Source organism: Capricornis sumatraensis, chromosome X, assembly GCF_032405125.1.
Source record: "Capricornis sumatraensis isolate serow.1 chromosome X, serow.2, whole genome shotgun sequence".
NCBI lineage: Eukaryota > Metazoa > Chordata > Mammalia > Artiodactyla > Bovidae > Capricornis > Capricornis sumatraensis.
Genome location: NC_091092.1, coordinates 4,222,442 through 4,247,492, shown reverse-complemented (window position 1 = coordinate 4,247,492; position 25,051 = coordinate 4,222,442). Strand labels below are relative to the sequence as shown.

The 25,051-nt window shown below is 36.7% G+C and overlaps 1 protein-coding gene across 1 annotated transcript in view; it reads right to left on the bottom strand.

Annotated features, from left to right (window-relative positions):
• DIAPH2 (diaphanous related formin 2) overlaps positions 1–25,051 on the bottom strand; it is a 980,877-nt gene that overhangs the window by 701,675 nt on the left and 254,151 nt on the right. The window contains exons 6-7 of the mRNA XM_068961943.1: positions 2,845–2,919; positions 2,698–2,767 (exon numbers count right to left, since the gene is read on the bottom strand). Coding sequence (XP_068818044.1) covers positions 2,698–2,767; positions 2,845–2,919 — 145 coding nt within the window. The remainder of the gene's footprint in view (positions 1–2,697; positions 2,768–2,844; positions 2,920–25,051) is intronic.

Here is a 25,051-nt window from a genome sequence, read left to right as displayed (position 1 = left end):
CAAGGTATTTCTCAGATTTCTTATGAAATATGTTTGCTTGTTTTTACAGTTTAACAGTGGAATTTGACAATATTTCATCATTGCAAAATTGCCATTTCAAGCTAACCTTTACTGAAGTACCACACACTTGAATATTTTCATGGTTTCTATTTTCTAAAAAAATTCAGGAGAAAACAACATGAGCCTTAGCTATAATAATAACAAAATACACAGAGATAAGACAAAAAGGGAAATGGAAAAGACAAAATGAAAAAGAAGCAAAAGAAAACAAAAGGAAAATGAATATATAAAGGTGGGTAGTAAACAATAAATAGTAATTAAAATAAATGAAAATTTTTAAAATGGAGAGATAGATGATTACTATACAATTACCAAACTTAAAATAACTTTTAAAATCAGTTAAACTGACAGTGAAATCATTAAATTTTTCAAATCTGATGCATAAATCATTTCAGATGAAAGTTTCATGCTTTGATTATGACAAATTCAATACAACATGAAATTGATATATCACTGTATATTTTTTAATGTAACTTTATGCCTATCGTTTCAGATGCCTGTAATTTAAAAGACTTATCATTTAGTCATGTTCCTAGCACCAGTGTAAAAGACATTCACATGCTCTAACTAAAGCTTAGCCTTAGTTTACAGTAATCTAAATCAAACCATCATGTTCTCCCTCCTACCCTGTTAGTGGGAATGCAACTTGGGACAACCACTATGCAGGAACAGTGTGAAGGTCCTTAACAAAATAAGCTAGTAGAGCTAGCATATGAGCTAGAAATCGCACTGCTGGGAAGATATCTGGAGAAAACCATACCCTGAAATGAAACACACACTCCAGTGTTCACTATAGCCAAGGCATGGAAGCAGCCCAAATGTCCATCAACAGAGGAATGGATAAAGAAGATGTGGTGCATGTATACAAGGGAGTATTACTCAGCCATCCCATAAGAATGGAATGCCATGCGCAGCAACATGGATGGACCTAGAAATTATTTTATTAACTGAAGACAGACAAAGACAAACATATACGATATATGATATCATGGTATCATTCATATGTGGAATATAATTAATAAAAAAGAAAAAAAAACTTATTTACAGAAACAGACTTACAGATATCAAAAACAAAATTATGGTTACCAAAGGGCAAATGTGGTTGGGGGAGGGATAAATCAGTAGTTTGGCATGAACACATATATACTATGATATATACGATAAATAACCAACAAGGACCCACTGTACAGCAGAGGGAACTTTGCTTAATATTCTGTAATAACCTATATGAGAAAAGACACTAATAAAGAACAGATACATGTATGTATGTATAACTGAATTACTTGGCTGTATAAATGAAACTAACACTACATTATAAATCAACTAATTATGTATTGGCATATCAACTGCTGTCTCCAGGGAAAAGGCTCTATAGGAAATCTCACTCATATGACTTTCTCTACTAACTATACTGATTACACTCATACCTGGAAAGCTGTAAGAGTTCACTACTCAAACCAATAAGAATTTAGATCAGACTGCTAATTTTACAGGTTAGGTGACTGATTGGCAGAGAGGTCAAATGATTTTCTAAAGGCCACACAACTTAGTGGCAAAGCAAAGACTCTGTCTCCTGATTTCTAGTACTGTGTTATCTTTCCATTTATTTCTTAGTTTTCCTCAGTTGAAAAGAGAGATCCATCCTGAGAAGCAATGTTCATTAACTGCTTTCCTGTTAGGTATCACATTCTGCATAATTTTATCATCAAAGACTATGAGCTCAAAAGTTGAGAAATTCTGCAGTAATACTGATCGAAATCTTTTCAGAAGAAACTTCCAAGAACAGCACAATTAGTACATTCTATACATGAGACTCATGTCAATTGGCAAGCATCCATCAGATCAAAAAATTATTTGCTGATACATGTGTGTATAATATACACATACATAATCATGCATAATCCCATACAATTATAAAAAAAGATTTCAGACTACTTATGTAGATATTCTTATTGCATTGCTTATTATTTAAAAATAACTATATTTTACATCTTGCAAGATTTAGGTCACTGTTATACTTATTTTTATTAAATATTTTGAGATCATTAGAACACCATCTAAAGGGATTTTTAAATTAATGAATGTCAATGGTATTTTACCTATAGGAATATGGTGTAAATCATACATAAGAGTTCATTCTCCATTCTAGTTTAAATTAAAAAATGACTATAACTACATAACCTGAGAAAAAAATACTTTTAGAAGATAAATCCTTAATAATAATGCAACTGGTACCACACATATACAAAAATCTTCTGCTATCTGCCAGAAAAGTCTTTTATGGATATTAACACACTGACATTAACTGAACAAAAAAAGAATGAAAAATCTTAACCTTATACTGTTTTTCCAATTAATTAAATTTAAATTTTCCGACTACTATCAAAACAAAAACAAAAAACAGTATTATCTGATTTGGGAACAAGACTTGATGTCTGCAAGATTGCAAAAACCTGTCATTAAATATTTTGAGAAGCAAAGTATATTTTAAATAATACTTAAATGAAGCTCATGAGGATTTGCATTATAAAGATCCTTTTGAAAAATGAGTAAGCACCCACGATTTTGCCTGTTTCATACACTCTGTGAGGAAAGCTCTCATCTTTTGTAACAAAGGCATAAATAAATACTACTTGCCTTATTGTTCATAAATGCTTTGAGGCACTGAATAAGTTTATACTGATTCTTCTTGTCAATATTTTCTTGCCTGAATAAAAGAAAAAAACATCATATTGTGCTGAAAAATCTCCCCTGTGGTGAATTTTTTTTCATGTTTATTCTTACTGTTTCTTGTCCAGAAGCTTTTCCAGCACATCCAACAAGAGTCCAAGACCTTCATGGCCAAAGTTGTTAACCCAGCTATGAAACAAACAAACAAAGTATAAATAAGTTTATATGATTAAAACATTAAATACCTCAAATTAAATTTTTGATTTTCAAATCTGCTAATCCAGTCTTCATACTGTTTGTCAATCTTTTTTTCTACTCCAATTACTTTGAGTATTGACCCTACGAGAATGACTGAAGAGATCTTTTATCTCGATCCCACAGTTTCCTTCACATTTTAGATTGCCCATTCCACAGCACTACCTTGGTTGTTTCACCAGCATTAAATATTTAAGCCTGAATTTATAACCCAAGTTTATTTTCTGCTTTGTCTCTGTTTCCCTATATCAACTCCTCTTCCACTCTTCCATATTCTGTTAATAACACCGCTATCCTTTGAATCCTTCAGACTTGAAATATTGGCATAATTTCCTGATCCCCCAACTTTTTCATCTTTGCATTTATTCTGATCATTCATTCAAAAAATATTTATTTGAGTTCCCACTACCTACCAGGCATGTTCTATGTGACAGAAATAACTGGCAACAAACTAAGCTCCTATGTTCATGTAGCTTATAATCTAGAAAAAAGAAGACAAAGACTAAATAAACAACTACCTAATAAAATATCACTGCTTTGGTACTATGAATAGAAAAAAAAACCTTGGGAAATGGAATGAGTGACCCAGTGTTATTACTTTTTTTTTTTTTTTTTATGTGTAGTCAGGGGAAGATTCTTTGATAAGGTGATATTTGAGCAGAGCTTTAAAAAAAGTAAAGAACTTTCCCAGTAGAGGAAATAAGAGCAGTCTTCCATCAAAAATCTTTTCTGGACTACCTAACAAATTGCAACTCCTGATTCTGATCAAACCTCAACCTACCTTTCAAGCCTCAAGCCTCAGACTACATGTTCCAATAAAATCAGACATATTCTGTTTCCTACAGTCTTCCCTGCTTGACCTCATTTTTCAATCTTTCTTTCCAGAAGGTAACTCCAACTCCATCTCTCCAAGGCTCAAACTGACTGGCAACTCCTCCATTAATGTTTTTCCCTGTAAGTACTACGTCCAAATGTGTTATTTCCCCTTGAATGCCCATGTTTCTGTATCTCTTACTGAACAACATTATGATTGCATCACAAGTGTCAAATCCACCTTTTGGATTAAAAATTCTCTGAAGATTGTTACATGATCTTATTCATCTTTGAGTCTCCCACAATGCTTAGCAGAGTAGATTACATATAGTCAACACTAAATATTTGCTAATTAAACATAACTAAATTTATTGACTAGTGTGGTTAAAAGAATGAGCAGAATCATATTGCCCATGAAATTCTCAAATGTAAATTAATATACAGCAGGACACCTGTGAAGCAATAATTAAAAATATATATATATTTAAACCATGACTATAGTTCAATGCCACAGTCTTTAAATCATGTTTCATATTTAACTAAGGCAAAGCTTATCAACAGAGATGAGACCTAAATTTCTAAGAGACAATAAGAAACAACAGATCACTGAAAAAAACTATTTTAAAAATAGTTCAAATATTCAGAACCAATCACATTCACAATATATATGGAAACTCATTTTAAACAAATTCTGCTTTAATTTCCACAGTGGAAATGAGAAAAAATCAATATGGCATTGTAATGATAATTGGCGGCAAGCTACAATTCAATTGAGGCATGTAATCAACCAGTATAATGAGCTATTTTCTCAGACTCTAGATAATCAGTAAGGTGGTGGTAGAAGGAGAAAAGGACACCAGCTCTCTAAGCATAAAATAATGATAATCTATCACAGAGAGTAATCAGGAGATATCATTTCAGCAAATACCCTAACACAACCTTAAAATAATCAGACTTCTGATTAAATTTATACAAACAGCCCTCAGTATCTGCTTTGGCATTTGGGAAGAAAAAAAAAATCTATGATTTCCTTAAACTTAACCTTTATAACTTGTTTTAAGAGTCTAAATTTTACTCATTTTTCTACGTAGTGCTATTAAAATTATTAGGATCATTTCTTTCTGGGTCTGGAGAAGCCTTTGATTTAAGACCATGATTTCTATCTGTTCACATGAAATCAGACACTCACATCTCCCAGAATGTTTCAAATTGTGCAGTTGATGGTACGTTGGTTTCATTCAGTGAAAACTACTATCTGTCTGAAAGAAAAAAAAATTTGCACACAACCATGAAACTTAAGTGTGAAGAGGTCAGGCCTATTACAAAGTAGGCAGAGAAAAATCTTAACTGAGAATACCTAAGGCTAATGGTGATGGAATTCCAGTTGACCTATTTCAAAACCTAAAAGATGACGCTGTGAAAGCACTGCACTCAATATGTCAGTAAATATGAAAAACTCAGCAGTGCCCACAGGACTGGAAAAGGTCAGTTTTGATTCCAATCCCAAAGAAAGGCAATGCCAAAGAATGCTCAAACTACTGCACAATTGCACTCATCTCACACGCTACCAAAAGAAATGCTCAAAATTCTCCAAGCCAGGTTTCAACAGTATGTGAACAGTGAACTTCCAGATGTTCAAGCTGGATTTAGAAAAAGCAGAGGAGCCAGAGATCAAATTGACAACATTGCCGGATTATTGAAAAAGCAAGAGAGTTCCAGAAAAACATCTACTTTTGCATTATTCACTATGCCAAAGCCTTTGACTGTGTGGATCACAAAAAAACTGTGGAAAATTCTGAAAGACATGGGAACACCAAACCACCTGACCTACCTCCTGAGAAATCTGTATGCAGGTCACGAATCAACAGTTATAACTGGACATGGAAAAACAGACTGGTTCCAAATCGGGAAAGGAGTACATCAAGGCAATATATTGTCACACTGCTTATTTAACTTATAAGCAGAGTACATCACAAGAAATGATGGACTGGATGAAGCACAAGCTAGAATCAACATTGCCAGGAGAAATATCAATAACCTCAGATACGCAGAAGACACCACCTTTATGGCACAAAGTGAGGAAGAACTAAAGAGCCTCTTGATGAAAGTGAAAGTGGAGAGTGAAAAAGTTGGCTTAAAGCTCAACATTCAGAAAACTAAGATCAAGGCATCTGGTCCCATCGCTGCATGGCAAATAGATAGGAAAACAATGGAAACAATGAGAGGCTTTATTTTCGGGGGCTCCAAAATCACTGTAGATGGTAACTGCAACCATGAAATTAAAAGATGCTTACTCCTTGGAAGAAAAGTTATGACCAACCTACACAGCATATTAAAAAGCAGACACATTACTTTAGCAAGAAAGGGCCATCTAGTCAAAGCTATGGATTTTCCAGTAGTCATGTATGGATGTGAGAGTTGGACTATAAAGAAAGCTAAGCACTAAAGAACAGATGCTTTTGTACTGTAGTGTTGGAGAAGCCTTGAGAGTCCCTTGGGCTGCAAGGAAATCCAACCTGTCATTCCTACAGGAAATCAGTTCTGAATATTCATTGGAAGGACTGATGCTAAAGCTGTAACTCCAATACTTTGGCCACCTCATGCGAAGAGTTGACTCATTGGAAAAGACCCGGATGCTGAGGCAGATTGAAGGTGGGAAGAGAAGGGGACAACAGAGGATGAGATGGTTGGATGGCATCACCAACATGATGGACTTGAGTTTGAGTAGGCTCTGGGAGTTGGTGATGGACAAGGAGGCCTGGCATCCTGCAGTCCATGGGGTCGCAAAGAGTCGGACACAACTGAGTGACTGGACTGAACTGAACTGATTGAACTGAGCGACTGAAAGCCAATGATTAGAGGCATGGTAGGAGCCCTTAGAGCATTTATAGAGAACAGGTGTCCAGAAGGAGGTTGTAGCTAGGGGGATAAAATAACTATGATATAGTAGGATGACATTCAAGAGGTGAAGAGGAAGAGAGTGCAGCTATACATGCATATTTTTTGCTTTGTCTCTTGCCAGCACCAAATGCTTTCTCTTTAAAGCGGCAAATACTTTGTGGCCTCTACCCAAACACTAACTGTCTGTGTTTCTCTCACACTTAAATATGTAAGTTTTATCCAATATAAATGTGACACTGAAATGGTGAAGTGGTTTAAAAACAAAATGTTGGCTAGTTTATGTTGGCATGGCTTCCCAGGTGGTGCTAGTGGTAAAGAACTTGCCTGTCAATGCAGAATATTTAAAAGATGAGCGTTCAATCCCTGGGTCAGGAAGATCCCCTGGAGGAGAGCATGGCAATCTACTCCAGTATTCTTGCCTGGAGAAGCCCATAGACAGAGGAGCCTGGCAGGCTACAGTCCATAGGGCAGCAAAGAGTTGGACACGACTGAAGTTATTTAGCATGCAACTACATAGGCAGGAATTTTGATACTGCAACAACAGAGTAAGTGTAAATCCATGGTTCTAAAAGTGTGTGCCCCAAACCAGGAGCATCAACAGCATCTGGGAATCTGTTAGAAATACAAATTCTTGGATCCCACGCCAGACCTACTAACACAGCAATTCTATAGGTGGAGCCAAAAAAACTCTTTTAACTACTCCAGGTGATTCTGATGTTTGCTCAAGTTTGAGAACATCTGACTTAAAACAGTGTTTGCTGAGAAGACGATGAAGACTTTCATAATCAGGATTCATGCTCAAAATTTAAGACTGCTCTAAATACCCTCCATACCATACTGTATACCTGCATAGCCACAGAACAGAGATAAAACAACTAGTAAAAGCAAGTATATTTGGTCTGTGTATAAATATATATATGCCTTTGTTTTTGCTGTTTGGCCAACAGGCATGTGGGACCTAAGTTTCATAAGCAGGGATTGAACCCACGCACTCTGTAGTGGAAGTTCAGAGTCATAACCACTGAATTGCCAGGGAATTCCCAGATATATTTGGTACATTTCACAGAGTAGGCAAATTCCAGCTCTGAGTTATTCAGTAGTAACTGAAATATCTAGAAGTATGAAAACACAGTTAATGACTCTATTTAAAATCTGACTCAGATTGCAGGTAAAGACATCAATTTTCTGTAGTATCTCAGCCTTGAAATCAGACATTGCAATTTATCATGGACCCCAAATTTATAAGAGATACAGAAAGAACAGAGAATAATGAAGAACCAAACAGAAGAAAAAATGGGGGGAGGAAGAGGATCTCATATACTATCCATAATACTCTGTAACACAAGGTTTTTCCTTTTTGATTGGAATATGACTTACATACAGTGAAATTCATCACTGACAAAACACGGTCATGCAGCTTCTAACACAAACGAGACATAGAACACGTCCACCCCATCGAAATATCTTCTCATTTCTCTTTACAATCAGTCACTTTTCTTTACTCCCAGCCATGTGGCAACCACGTATCTGGTTTGTGTCCCTATAGTTTTGCTTGCTCCAAAATGTAATTAGAAACGTAATCATACTGTATACAGGTTTTAGTGTCTGGTTTCCTTCACTTAGCACAAACATGATATTCAACTATGTGGTTGCATGTACTAGTAGTCCATCCCTTTTTATTGTATGCGTATAACACAATTTTTTTTCCCATTCGTCAATTGATGAATATCTCGGTTGTTCCCAGGTTTTCATGATTATGAACAAAGCTGCTATAAACATTCACATGTAAGTGTTTATGTATGCATAAGTTTTCCTGCCTCCTGAGAAATCTGTATGGAGGTCACTATGCCTTTGACTGTGTGGATCACAATAAACTGTGGAAAATTCTGAAAGAGATGGGAATACCATACCATCTGACCTGCCTCTTGAGAAATCTGTATGCAGGTCAGGAAGCAACAGTTAGAACTGGACATGGAACAACAGACTGGTTCCAAATAGGAAAAGGAGTACGTCAAGGCTGTATATTGTCACCCTGCTTATTTAACGTATATGCAGAGTTCATCATGAGAAACATTAGGCTGGAGGAAGCTCAAGCTGGAATCAAGATTGCCAGGAGAAATATCAATAACCTCAGATATGCAGATGACACCACCCTTACGGAAGAAAGTGAAGAAGAACTAAAGACCCTCTTGATGAAAGTGAAAGAGGAGAGTGAAATGTTGGCTTAAAGGTCAACATTCAGAAAACGAAGATCATGGCATCTGGTCCCATCACTTCATGGGAAATAGATGGGGAAACAGTGGAAACAGTGTCAAACTTTATTTCGGGGGCTCCAAAATCACTGCAAATGATGATTGCAGCCATGAAATAAAAAGATCCTTACTCCTTAGAAGAAAAGCTATAATCAACCTAGACAGCATGTTAAAAAGAAGAGACATGACTTTGCCAAGAAAGGTCTGTCTAGTCAAAACTATGGTTTTTCCAGTAGTCATGTATGGATGGATGTGAGAGTTGGACTATAGAGAAAGCTGAGTGCTGAAGAACTGATGCTTTTGAACTGGGGTGCTGGAGAAGACTCCTGAGAGTCCCTTGGACTGCAAGGAGATAAAACCAATCAATTCTAAAGGAAATCAGTCCTGAATATTCATTGGAAGGACTGATGCTAAAGATGAAACCCCAATACTTTAGCCACCTAATGCGAAGAACTGACTCACTGAAAAGACACTGATGCTGGGAAAGACTGAAGCAGGAGGAGAAGGGGACGACAGAGGATGAGATGGTTGGATGGCATCACCTACTCGATGAACATGAGTTTGAGCGAGCTCCAGGAATTGGTGGTGGACAGGGAGGCCTAGCATGCTGCATGCAGTCCATGCCCAACTCACAAAGAGTTGGCCACTAGTGAGTGAACTGAACTTGGCTGTTTCCAGGTTTTGATCATTACGAACAGTGCTGCTATAAACATTCATATGTAAGTATTTATGTAAGCATGCATTTTCATTTCTCTTTGGGAAAATAACTAGGGGAGGAATTGTTAGGTTTTAAGATAAGTTTTTTGTTTTTTCTTTTTTTAACTTATTTATTTATAACTAAAAGATAGTTGGTTTACAATATTGTGTTGGTAATCTTTTAAAACTGTTTTCCAAAGTGGCTAGACCATTTAGCATTCCTTCAGCAAAGCATGCATGTGGCATGAGAGCATGGTTAAGTCGCTTAAGTCATGTCTGACCCTTTGCTACCCTATGGACTCTAGCCCACCAGGCTCCTCTGTCCATGGGATTCTCCAGGCAAGAAGATTGGAGTGGGTTGTCATGACCTCCTCCAGGGCATCTTCCTGACCCAGGGATCAAACCGATGTCTCTTACTGTCTCCTGCATCGGCAGGCAGGTTCTTTACCACTAGCACCAAAAGTATAATAGTTGTAACTGCTTAAAATCCTTCAAACACTTCATATTGTCAACCGTTTTCACTTTAATCCTGAAAATGTTTTCACATAAAGAAACTGAGAAGAAAATTATTTAAGTAACTTGCAAAACATCATTCCACAAGTTAAATACCAGTTTAAGTACTCACACCCACACACCTAGGTCTGATTCCAAAGCCCATGTTTATTTCAATCACACCATTAGAAATTACTAATAGAACCAGTACATGGTTTTCTATAACACTTGGCTAATGGCTCCAGCCAGAACTCACAGAAGAATCTGTGCTTCTTCCAGAACTGCATTGAGCTTAAACCTAAATATCTATGTCTAGACAAAGAATTATATATTTTCTCTTATTTAATAGCTTATTTCATTCATTTAGGTATAATGGCTAGTTTTCAACGCACATGTTTCTTGTCTTTCAAAGTCCTAAGCTTCTTATCTATGAAATACTACCGAAGAAAAATATTTGGAAACTCCCTCTAAAACTTGCAATCAAGATTTAGGCAGCAGCTTATTGGAGAGAACAGAGTTAGATGTAGTGAAAGGTTTTTGGTTTTTTTTGGTTGTTGTTGTTAAGATGGGTTATAGCCCATAATCTCATTTCTTGGCATTAACACGTTGATGATATGGGGACTTCTCTGTTGGTCCGGCGGTCAAAACTCCACACTCCCAGCACAGGGGGTCTGGGTTCAATCCCTAGTCAGGGAGCTAGATCTCACATGCTGCAACTAACGATCCCACGTGCCACAACTAAGGCATGGTGCAGCCAAATAAATAAATAATTTTTGACAAACGTATTGGTAATTTTATTTCATCAAGTTACCTAAGTTAGGGTTGTCTTGACATGCTACATATCCACCATCATATTTGCAGTCATCACTTAACAGCAGACCAGGTAGAACAAATGAACCACTCAAACAAACAAACAAAAATAGAAAGATCACTGAGGACAGTTAATGTATGTGTGAGCAAGAGCCCAAGAAAAGATCTGAACACTGAAGAAGAAGCCAGGAAGATGTTCCAGGGAGGAAGAGGACTGACCCACAATGAGACAATATTTTCTGACCTTAGATATAAAAGGTATGGCTATATACCCTGATATTGCTCAAGAAGTTACAAATTAGAGATCTTTTCCCACGTTTACTCAAAGGTCGGAAATATAACTCTCTATTCATCAATGGGGTATCTCTGTGAGATCACAGAGTGACATGGTTAAATATATAAGCTTTATAAGAAGACAGATCTAAGTTCCAATCCCATCTCTATCATATTCTAGCTGCGTTACTTTCGATCAGTTACTTAAAATCTCTAAGCATGTTTCCTTGTCTACAAAATAGGGTTGAGAATAGTACCTATACCTCATAAGGCCTTTGTTACTATTAAATGAAATCATGCACAGTGAAGCTTGCATTAAGATATTTCGAAAAATGTTCAAAATAAAAAAACTTTAGCACTCCTTAAATCTACTTATCCAAAATACAGTATGAATTTTAGGCGTATTCTTCTTAAAAATTATTAACACTTAATAACATTTCCTCATTTATTGAAAAGTATTTTAAGTATATGAAACATGCAGAAGACTCTAACAAGATACTAGAGGGACTCCCGGCAGTCGAGTGGTTAAGACTGCACTTCCAATGCGGGGGGCATGGGTTTGATCCCTGGTCAGGGAAATAATCGCCTACATGCCACATGGTATGCCCAAAATAAATAAATAAAAATAAAAAATAGAGACTAGACTTCTACACGTTGACTTTTTAAAAAAGATTTCATGACTTGATATTTGGTACTCAAATCACATCACTTGCTTTCTTTCACTTGCTGTTATTCAACTTTCTGTACATTCATTACTATATTTAGTTCTGGCCAATTCACAGTGAAATAGACATAGAAGTCACAATGGTAGGGGAAGGGGAGACGTGGAGATAAAAGTATATTTATAGTCCATGCGTAATTCTGGCAGAAAAATATCAAAACACATTAAGGTTGTGAAACAAAAATCTGCCCCAGACTTTCAGAACTTCTGAAGTCATTTTTTCTAAAGGGCCCACTTACACTCATTGGCATGCTCAAAATCAAAAAAAAAAAAAAATCTTATCTGTAATGAAAGTATCAGAGGATTCATTGAACCCTATGGCCATGAGAAAGCAAGATTCTCCCCTCTCTGGCTCTCCAGGGCCAAAAAAAAAAAAAAAAAATGAAGAAAACTCTATAAATGTGCCTATTTTATGAGGGAATGAGATTCTGTTCGTTCACAGTCTCTAAAACCTTTAACTTCTTTTATCCGTAAGTTGGATATTTGGACCCTGAATTATTTAATTATAGTTCACATAAATATAACTTAAAATCAGACAGTGGATGGATGAGTTCAGAATTCTATATGTAAAACAGACATATAGGAAGTAGTGACTACATGCACATTTATAATTAGACTGTCTGGATTCACGTCTTTCTTTCAAAAGGGTTAAAGCTAAAATTAGAAAGTGCTTTCCTGAGTCAGCAGTGACTGAGCTGGAAAACTCAGCAGTGGCCACAGGACTGGAAAAGGTCAATTTTCACTGAAACCCCAAAGACAGACAATGGCAAAGAATGCTCAAACTACCACACAGTTGCACTAATCTCACATGCTAGTAAAGTAATGCTCAAAATTCTCCAAGCCAGGCTTCAGCAGTATGTGAACTGTAAACCTCCAGATGTTCAAGCTGCATTTAGAAAATGCAGAAGAACCAGAGGTCAAATAGCCAACATCCGCTGGATTATTGAAAAGGCAAGAGAGTTCTGGAAAAATATCTGTGACTATGTGGATCACTACAAACTGTAGAAAATTCTGGAAGAGACGGGAATACTAGACCACCTGACCTGCCTCTTGAGAAATCTGTACGCAAGTGAGGAACCAAAACTTAAAACTGGACATGAAACAACAGACTGGTTCCAAATAGGAAAAGGAGTACGTCAAGGCTGCATATTGTCACCCTGCTTATTTAACTTATATGCAGAGTACATCATGAGAAACGCTGGGCTGGAGGAAGCACAAGCTGGAATCGAGATTGCCAGGAGAAATATCAATAACCTCAGATATGCAGATGAGACCACCCTTATGGCAGAAAGTGAAGAGGAACTAAAGAGCCTCTTGATGAAAGTGCAAGAGGAGCATGAGAAAGCTGGCTTAAAGCTCAACATTCAGAAAAATAAGATCATGTCATCTGGTCCCATCACTTCATGGCAAATAGATGGGGAAACAGTGGAAACAGTGGCTGACTTTATTTTGGGGGGCTCCAAAATCACCGCAGATGGTGACTGCAACAATGACATTAAAAGACGCTTACTCCTTGAAAGAAAAGTTATGACCGACCTAGACAGCATATTAAAAAGCAAGAGACATGACTTTCTTTGCCAATAAAGGTCCGTCTAGTCAACGCTATGGTTTTTCCAATAGTCATGTATGGATGTGAGGGTTGGACTATAAAGAAAGCAGAGCACCAAAGAATTGATGCTTTTGAACTGTGGTGTTGGAGAAGACTCTTGAGAGTCCCTTGGACAGCACATAGATCCAACCAGTCTATCCTAAGGGAAATCAGCCCTGAATGTTCATTGGAAGAACTGATGCTAAAGCTGAAACTCCAATATACTGGCCACCTGATGCGAAGAACTGACTCATTTGAAAAGACCCTGATTCTGGGAAAGATTGAAGGTGGGTGGAGAAGGGGATAACAGAGGATGAGATGGTTGGATGACATCACCAACTCAATGGACATGAGTTTGAGTGAACTCCAGGAGTTGGTGATGGACAGGGAGGCCTGGCGTGCTGCATACAATGGGGTCACGAAGAGTCGGACATGATTGAGCAACTAAACTGAACTGAACTGATCCTGAGTCCCATAAGCAGTAAAGGCAATGAGTCTCATGTGCGGGCGTCCAATATTAGTCATGTCATCCCTTTATCACCGTTTGTGCACTGCTAAAGGCTAGTATAAAGGGTTATGTGTTCTGTACAAAGGATTTTATTTCCCTCTAATGGTGTTCTGTTCCCATGTTTAGTCTCATACTACAACCCAAATCACAAGAAGATAAAATAAAACGAATGATAGTTCAGAGATTCGTCATGGAGTTGAGAAAGTTGGTAAAATTGCAAGATATAAAACAACTAATTCAAAGCATTGAGTAGACTTCAAAAATAATTCCAAATAGTGTTTACATATTTTAAGACCAGGGAAACATCTTATTTTAACACAGATATTGCCAATGTAATATTTTTGAATGAAATTAAAACCAAACCTTAGTTTTTGGTCCCCATGGAAAGAAAAGGTCCTGGGGTGATTAAAAGCAATGTACAACCTAATGCAAGCAGTATCATACCTTCAATCCACAGATCGATACCTCCAAAGAGTGGCCAAGAAAACCTTAGACTTTTCAGCATTTTTAAACTATTATTTGTTCAGCTAAATCAACTTCATAGATAATTCTACTATCAATAGCATACCACCATGAAAAAATAAATGTTAACAACAAAAACAAAATGGATTTGTATATGCTATGACTGCCCTGGTCTTAAAACTTGCATCCACTTAGGTTTGTCTACATGAAAGCAAATACAGTACCCTTCAGCATTTCAATGTCCTTCAAAACTATTTATCATGGTAGATTAGTGCATAAACTATTTCTGACCAAGTTAAAATATCTATTATCATATTTCCAATTCCAGATATCTGTGCATGTTCTTTTGAAGCATGACACTCAATGACCACTTATTTCACCTGATTCATAAAAAGGTTGAATATGTCAATTTTCCAGCTCTGCCTCTTAGTCCTTTTGAATTCAATACTGAAACAGATTATAATTTCCTTATAAAATACCAAAGAAGACAATCCATCTCTCCCTATATCCTCTCGTTTTTGCTTTAAGAGGGTTTTACCTGGCTCATTCATTCTCTCCATCAGGTCTCACTGGAAAAATTCTGCTCTGTTTCATGCTACTCACAAATTTTTCTTTTAAGAATTCCTCACAAAGGAGGAAATGTGTGTGCTTTTTAGTTGTTCTTGGGTCAGGAATTACGCTGGAGAAGGAAACGGCAACCCACTCCAGTACTCTTGCCTGGAGAATTCCAGGGACAGAGGAGCCTGGCAGGCTACAGTCCATGGGATCACAGAGAGTTGGACATGACTGTGGGACTAACTTTCTTTCTTTCTTTACTAAATAAAACCAATTTCTCTTAAATATTTACAACAAATTGTAAACACCTTACATACAAAAATCTCCTAAAGGCAATAGTTTAAGTAAAATTCTCCTTCAAAGGGTGAAAGATTCTTACTGATTAAAATCACTTTCTTAAGCTCTCAAAATATTTTGGAGACAGTCATAATGACTTAAGTCCAAATCTTTTAAAATGTCGAAGAGGTTACAGAATAATGAATATTTTTATCCCCACTCTCCATTAAAAATATTGCTAGAAAAATATATGAGAGATGGCCTTAGCACACAGTAACAATGAAAACAAAGTGTACAAAAAATGTGAATAAAATTAAAAATAGAATCTTAAATTTATAGTAAGTAGAGGGGAAGCAGGGAAGAAGATCATTCCAAATATTTAATCATAAGGTGGTCATATTTTAAATATTCTTCATATGTTTGAATTGTGAGTATAATTTGTCAGGACAATTAAAAAACACTTAACTAAAGTCATCTTCTTAGTGATGTAACCAGTCAAACTTAAAATGTTAACTTTCATTAAAAAATGTATTCGTTTATTTTCCTAAGCTAAGTAATATGGTTAAAACTCTATCACACACTCCTCAGGACATCCAATTTCTTTTAATAGTGGAATTTTGTTAAAATGAACTTAGTCCAGGAAATCATATTCCTAATCTATTAATCCTGGAAATGAAAGAGAGCTGCCATCAAGTTAATCTGCTATGAATAAGGTACGAAGTTCTTTGAATGCAAGGAGGAAAACAGAAAGGCATAGAACACACCAGCACACATTGCCATTTTCCCTACACTAATCTGCATGTTATACTGAATGGTTCTGGTGGGCAAGAGAGAAGGTCAATGAATATTCCTTCATGGTAACAGGGGTAAGGAGAGTTGAAAGATAATTACCATTTGATGACTGAACAACAGAAAGGCAACAGTCCTTCTCACCTACATAATTAAAGACTCATTATAGAGTGTGATAGCTATGTAGACAAAGATCAAAGAAATTTAATGTTCATGAATACTTTTAGCACAGGGTAACTCTTAGAATGCAAGTGGGTCAAACCAGTCAATCCTAAAGGAAATCAGTCCTGAATATTCAATAGAAGGACTGAAGCTGAAGCTCCACTACTTTGGCCACCTGGTGTGAAGAGCTGACTCATTAGAAAAGACCCTCAGGCTGGGAAAGATTGAAGGCAGGAGGAGAAGGGGTCAACAGAGGACAAGACGGTTGGATGGCATCTCCGACCGAATGGACATGAGTTTGAGCAAGCTCTGGGATACAGTGAAGGAGAGGGAAGCCTGGCATGCTGCAGTCCATGGGGTCGCAAAGAGGTGGACAGAACTGAGCAAATGAACAACAACCAACAGGTAGTAACAGAGTCGAGAGTAATACAAGAAGTATTTGTCACCAAAAGCACAACTTAGGGACTGAACAACAATAAAGAATCAAAGAATCTGCAATCAAACCACAAAGAATCCACAATCAAACCTCAAAGAATCGTTTCTTCGGGTCCTCATGGTAGATGTTAAAAAATTCTTAGCAAGTTCAAATGTTTTATTGTCTCAAAATGTGATCTGTAATGTTAATTTTCTGGTCTTTTCTAGTTTATCTTCATGTAATATTTTAAAATCTCTTTCCTCCAAAACTGAGAAAAATACTGTTATGTATCTGTATGTGCATACATGCACTCTTAAAATAGTTAAATATCTTAATACCTTCAATTTTAATAAATTCTTTCACAGCATAATCATTCAACAATGAACAGTTAAAATCCTTAATAACCCCGCATTAAACACCTTGATAATTCTTAAGCCTTATCTAACAGAAATTAAACCCCAAAAGCTCACTATTTTTCTCTTCTACTGTGATATAAATGATCTAAAGCAATGACAACAAAACAAAAACAAAATAATAAACTGTACATGGAATGGAGATAAAACCTTTATAGGATTACAGTGTAGCATAAAGTTCCTAAGTAAAAAAAATATGAACCTTCTACTATACTCAACCTGGCTTGCACTCATTTTCAGAAAAATCTAGAAACATAGCTACTCCTAAAAGTTACACATTTGATGTCTTTTAAAACCTATGAACGCTTTTTAAAGAAACCATAATGCTTTAATTGCTGAAGTAACGTTGACCTCTTTCAAAAATGCAAAGACTTTCTTTTCAATTAGAACAAGTAAAAACCACAACAAACACTAAAAACTTTAACATGGTTTTATCTTCATTTATAAACAAACTTCCATGAAAGAACATGAACTAATAAGAGTTGTTTAATTAAACTAAGTTACTCCATACTGCTCCTTCATTTTACAGATGAAGAAAATAAGCAATTTCATTGAATTGTCTTAGATCACGAGGGTTTTTAATACCAAAACAATGATTGGAATCAATCAATCCTCAGTCATTACATACCTCCCATTCAACTATATTATCAACAATTAACAAATATATCATCAATTAGTGATTATGAGTGTTTTAGGCTATTTTCCTTTCATGAAGGAATACCAGACACCAAGTAAAAATTTATTTAAATATCATCAATGTGTATATTTAAACATGAAAGCAATACAAGTAAAGTGTTTTTTGTTTGCTTTTAAATTTATTATGGAATCAAGAAGCAAGAGAAACTTTAGGTAATAAACACACTGGAGATGTTCAAACATATATATACTTGCTTTCTACTTCCCATATACCAGTGAATAAAATAGTTGCTTGCTCAGCATAGACATAGAGCCTTCTCATGCTGCAATTCATTATTATAGTTGTAGATATACCAATGGCATACAGTAAATACTCACTTCAAAAAATGTACCAAATGTTAACTGATATCTGGCTTGACACAAAAATACTAGTATTAGGAAGCACTTGCAAAAATGGAGCCACTCAACTTTCAATTCAGTTCAGTTCAGTCGCTCAGTCATGTCCGACTCTTTGTGACCCCATGGACCGCAGCACATCAGGCCTCCCAGTCTATCACCAATTCCTGGGGTTCACACAACCACAAGTCTATCAAGTCAGTGATGCCATCCAACCATCTCTTCCTCTGTACTCCCATTCTCCTCCTGCCCTCAATCTTTCCCAGCATTGCGGTCTTTTCAAATGAGTCAGCTCTTTGCATCAGGTGGCCAAAGAATGGGAGTTTCAGCCTCAACATCAGTCATTGCAATGAACACCCAGGACTGATCTCCTTTAGAATGGACTGGTTGGATCTCCTTGCAGTCCAAGGGGCTCTCAAGAGTCTTCTCCAACACCACAGTTCAAAAGCATCAATTCTTCAGTGCTCAGCCTTCTTCACAGTCCAACTCTCACATCCATACATGACCACAGGAAAAGCCATAGCCTTGACTAGACGGACCTTAGTCGGCAAAATAATGTCTCTGCTTTTGAATATGCCATCTAGGTTGGTCATAACTTTTCTTCCAAGGAGGAAGCGTCTTTTAATTTCATGGCTGCAGTCACCATCTTCAGTGATTTTGGAGCCCAGAAAAATAAACACTGTTTCCACTGTTCCCAATCTATTTCCCATGAAGTGATGGGACCAGAAGCCATGATCTTCGTTTTCTGAATGTTGAGCTTTAAGCCAACTTTTTCACTCTCGTCTTTCGCTTTCATCAAGAGGCTTTTTAGCTCCTCTTCACTTTCTGCCATAAGGGTGGTCTCATCTGCATATCTGAGGTTATTGATATTTCTCCTGGCAATCTTGATTCCAGCTTGTGCTTCTTCCAGCCCAGCGTTTCTCATGATGTACTCTGCATATACGTTAAATAAGCAGGGTGACAATATACAGCCTTGACGTACTCCTTTTCCTATTTGGAACCAGTCTGTTGTTCCATGTCCAGTTCTAACTGTTGCTTCCTGACCTGCATACAGATTTCTCAAGAGGCAGGTCAGGTGGTCTGGTATTCCCATCCCTTTCAGAATTTTCCACAGTTTATTGTGATCCATGCAGTCAAAGGCTTCGGCATAGTCAATAAAACTTTAGTTTATTCAACTTTAGTTTAGGAATAAAAGTTCTTGGTTACAGTGGTCAATCATCTTAAGTTTGCTTCTGATAGAGTTCAGAACACAATACCCCAAAATATGGCACTCTAGCATATTCAATATCTTAAGCTGAAGGACTAAGACAAGGACTGAAGCAAGAAAGTCACTATGACCTCATTCTTCCCCAGCCCACCCCTCTTCTTCTCTGAAAGCAGGAGAGAAATCTTCCATGTGAAAGGTACCCATCCTGCCTGTAACTCTAGGAGGGAAGGCATTTGTGTCATCTGACACAGGGAATTGAGGACACAGAAGCCTGTATATATTAACTTTGTTAAACTAACCCTTAGCTTCCTAGTTACTTCTTCATCATGTACTACCCCTAGCCCAAATCCCTTGGTCTTGTCATTTTTTCACAAATTTATTGTTTCTTTGTCTAAAAGGTATAAAAGGTTTTGATTTTGTTCAGTTCTTTGGGTCTCCTTTCTCTTGTGAAGTCTCCAACGTTTATGTACCAAAAAAAAAAAAAAATCGGTAAAATTTGTATTCTTTTCTCCTGTTAATTTTATTACGCTAATTTGCAGACCCAGCCAGAGACTCTGAGACGGTCGGGTTTACATTTTCCTCCTCTACACTTCCCGCTAACTTCCTTAACTTTGCTAACCCTCTGTGCTTTGCCTTGCTCACTCTGGCTATACTAAACTTTTAACAAACGCAATGAACTCTTATTTAGCTGGATAGATCAGTTCCTCTGCCAACTCCTGTCTGCAAATGGAATGAGGCCTGAATTAGAGTACTGACAATGGAAATACAAAAACTATGCAAGAGATATGTCAAATAAGAATGGGAAATATGACGAACAGGAGTATCAAAGATGAGCCTATATCATACACACAGGGTTCATAGCCAAATCCTTGAATAGATGGATGAGTGTTCTAAGTCCAGAATCATGCTTACCTAAGCGCCACAGTGTGTGTTCACAATGGTGCTTCTAATCTCCACAGTACTATTTGATCATTCATATTTATCTAGCATCTCTCCTTTCAATACGTTTCAAAAATTTCCAACCACATATCTGAAAAATTAATGTGTGTATAATTTGCTCTTCGCCCTCAAGATTAACTCTTCTATAGCTGACCTTACTTTTATTACTCTAATTTTCCAAGATTATTTGAAAGACTTGAGAAATGCATGAAGGTGAATATTTGCACCAAACTATTGTCATGAGCAAATTAAGACACATGATTTCAACCTGTAAAATCAGTATTATAATTTATAAACAATATGAAATAATAGCAGACACCAAAATTAGTGAAAAGCTCACATAGTAATAGCTCAGCGTTACATATCCTGTATCCTATTTCTGGGAGAAAGTATCAGTCAGTTCAGTCGCTCAGTCGTGTCCGACTCTCAGCAACCCCATGAATCGCAGCACGCCAGGCCTCCCTGTCCATCACCATCTCCTGGAGTTCACTCAGACTCACGTCCATCGAGTCAGTGATGCCATCCAGCCATCTCATCCTCGGTCGTCCCCTTCTCCTCCTGCCCCCGATCCCTCCCAGCATCAAGTATATGACAAAAAAAAAAACTGACAGAGAGAAGTTGTTTTTTTCAAGGTACAAAACATGTCATAGCATCAGAGGATATCCCCAGGGCAATATCCCATACCATTTACATTTAAAATATTTCGCCATTTTAATTGATGCTTATAATGCTCACCTCAACAACACTACAAAACTCTTTAACATTTTCTTTATCAAAGAAAAATGCTTAATGTAGTTTCAGTGTTGGAGTCATTTCAGGGTATTCTTATTCTTGAACAAATGCTAATTCACATATGGAAATTTATGATAACTCAGTTTTTTGAAATCCATTTAACACTCTAGCACTTAGTCTTCAATACTTTTTGATGAATGAATATTAAATACAAAAATTTAAGAAATGATCTCCAGGAACTCTCTTGGAAGCTGGTATTAAGGATGCTATGGTACCCTTAGAATCCACGTGCAATGTGGATTTGATCCCTGGGTTGGGAAGTTCCCCTGGAGAAGAGAATGGCTACCTACTCCAGTATCCTGGCCTGGAGAATTCCATGGACTACAGTCCATGGGGTCACAAAGAGTCAGACATGACTGAGCTACTTTCGCACACATGAAAACCTAGAGAAGGAAACGGCAATCCACTCCAATATTCTTGCCTGAGAATCCCATGGATAGAGGAGCCTGGCAGGCTACAGTCCATTGGGGTTGCAAAGAATTGGACAAGACTGGCGACTTCACTTTCACTTTCAGAGCAATATTCAGTACTCAGGTCTCATTCTCCAAAACAGAATTAGACCCAATCTGCATATTTTCAGTAATGCTGGGTGCTGCAAAACAGACCTAACAAATATGAGTGGATTGATTCTGGACTTAGAAAGGTTTGAGATTCATATTCATATGGCAAACTACTAAGCTAGCCATCTCACTTGAAGCTGACTTACATTTTCAAAGTGCACTACAGCGTTATACTCCCTTCTATGTTCTCCCTTCATGGATTCCATCTCAATAGAAGATTTTCAGGTTTCAACTGCCTGATGTGAGAGGCCACACATCTATAGCTTTGCTGACCAAGTAGGAAATCTCCCCAAATGAGCTGTCCATTATCTGACACCAGTCGAACAGCCAGGGTCATAGAGCAAACACTGTTATCTATTGCACAAGGATTTTCTTTCAATTGACTGCACAGAATACCTGCACTCCAGGTGCTAGCTGGCATCTTAATCATGAATTGTCAGCTATCCAGCTCCTATCAAAAGTCCAACAGAGATGATAGATATTCCAGAGGGAGAGCCTCAGGGACATTTCTCAAGTACATTTTGGTAGCAGCTTAGATTATGGGGAAGCTGTACACCAGTATTATTACTCTGGGTTTTTGTAGAAATACCATGACTTTATTTATTTATTTATTTTTAACTCAGTGGAGGAAATGGACATTCAAAATCCTCTGTACTTTATGGAAAACTATCCAAGACTCAGTTCTACTGTGTTGTTCAATACCTCTCATCTAGACAAACACAAAACAAAATTCTCTCAGCTTAGAATTAGAAAGAATGTCTTTACCTGGAAAAAATAAATGCAATATCATTCATCAGATAACAGTTATATCTATTAATATTCTGCCATCTTCCCCCCTTGGCTACAGGGTAGATTGGAACCATTTTATACTCAAATCACTACCTGGCATTGTCCTAGGCATTTTGAATACTACCAGGTTTACTTGGAGCTTATATGTTTATCCGGACTTCCCTGGTGGCTCAGACGGTAAAGCGTCTGTCTACAATGTGGGAGACCCAGGTTCGATCCCTGGGTCAGGAAGATCCGCTGGAGAAGGAAATGGCAACCCATTCCAGTACTATTGCCTAGAAAATCCCATGGACAGAGGAGCCTGGTAGGCCACAGTCCATGGGGTTGCAAAGAGTCAGACACGACTGAGCTACATTCCTATATGTTTATCCACATCTTAGTGGGATATCTGTATCTATTATTGAGAGCTGCAATTGCTTTAGTAAGAGTCCCATAACAATAAGTGTATAAAACTCTAATGTGTGTCCAAGATCTTTACTTCAGTTAATTCATATAAACCAAAATACAAATATTTCAAATGACACATATTTAGAAGCTTTCCCTTCCCAAGGCAAATGTTGAATATATAGAAAATACAATAAAATGCATATAAAGTATTTTTAAACGGAAGCTCACCTTCTATTAAGAAATCCATTTAAATATTGTGCCTAGACTCTACTGCTATATTTTATATACCTTTAGACAATTGTTATATATACAGATTGTTTTTCAAATTTAAAACACAGCATTTAAACAAGAAAATGTAGTGCCTTAGTGGAACTTCCTATGTCATATAATAAAGCCAACATAGGAGTCATCATTTATTCTACTTTAATGTCTATAACTTCTTACTGAAACAATACTTCAGAAACTTGAATCAGTATTTGCTGTTCCTATGTTTTTGGTTTTGAAAATAATATAGAACACATAGATCTACTTTGGATCTGTTATGAGATATAATACTGAATCTGCCTTAAACTAAAATTCTGTTTTAAAGCTAATATTACATTAAAAAAGTTCAATATCACTGAATATTTATGGGACCAACTTAGCTAAATGAGCCAACATGGTTGCCAGGAATACAAATTGTTGACCAAGATTTTAAAAGAAAGTATAAAATTTGACTTAACTATTCTGAATTTACTACTTTCTAGTGTATATAAAAATGTAGTAGGGTCCTCTAAAACAATTTATGCATTTGAAAGTTAAAGCGAACAAATTTAAAATACAACCTTGATTTTGCGATGCTGCATATAACGGTGCCTTATGAGGTGTGCTCACAATTTTAAGTCCTATTCACATTTCTGCACCATAAAAAATTGCCCTCATTATTCTGTTTTTCATAGGTAGTCCAATGCAAAATGTTCTGAAGGTATTGATCTGCATCTAATGTTATATTAACTTTCTAAGTAGTGTCAGCTGCTTTGCCAAGCTTTTAATACATTTAATATAGGCTGTTTAAATAGTTATTAACATTCATAATTCAGAAAGTACTTTCTATTCCTAATTTGTATTACTGTCAACAGTCAGCTATTTTCATTATGATGATTATGTTAAAATGCATATTAATGTGCTAGACAAAAATGTTTAAATCTAAAAGGAACTTAGAAAGTATCAAGTAAAAAGAAATGTGCCAGAGGTAATGCAAATAACTACACATACAGAAACTGTAAGAGATATTTTATGTTTTTTCACCTGCTTGAAAACTGACTGAGGAAGCCATCATCACATAAAGGGTAAATATACACATTATCTCATGAGTTTGGCTGATTAACTAAGATACCAAGCCAAAAAAAAAAAAAAAAATACAGTTTCTCAGTGGAATAATATACCCTACAATCTATAAGGCTATTTCAGCAACAACTCTGAAAGAATTCTACACAACCAAAATTCTCATACTATTCTTCAAACCAATATTTGTTGTTTTTGTCATATGTTAAGAAAGCTTAGTAACAATGATTTATTGCTACACACTTCTCTGGATCTTCATAAAATATATTGCCAAATACCTATACATCCTGTAATAGGTTGGCTGGGAACAAAATTGTTCAAACTCATTGGTCATTTCTCAGCAGACACAGCCTCCTTTCATAAACTTTAGTAAAGAAATATGAACAAAAATCTGTAAGTAACAACACAGTTCTCATTCTAAAACCCACAGACCATGATATGTGAAAAGTCTAATTCGATTTGTGACAGCAGATTGGGATTTATTTTATAGTCAAAACTCATGGATTTTTAGGGTGTTAAACAGAGTTGTAAATGTCAGAGGAGTGTGTAATTTCCTTGGTTCTGTCATGCTACAGTAAAGATTTGAAGCAGCAGACCAGTGTTACAGCTCAGTTTTATTTGGCAAGCAAAGCAGAGTACATCCTCTAGGCATGAGGGTGGACCAACCCAAAAAAACAGAGGGGCTCAATCCTGGCTCCTCTTTTTATATGTTTTCTCTCCTCCCCCTGAGCCTGCACTATGTAAACTGGGCTAGCCAGGAGGGCTGTTTGTTTCACCTGAGGTTCTCACTCTGGTCCTCGGATTTTCTTTTGTTTCATCTTCGCAGGCTTTTTCCTTTCTTTGTCTTGCCACCGCCATTTTGGACTCCTTTTTCCTATTCTAACTACCTAACATAAACATTCAATTTCATT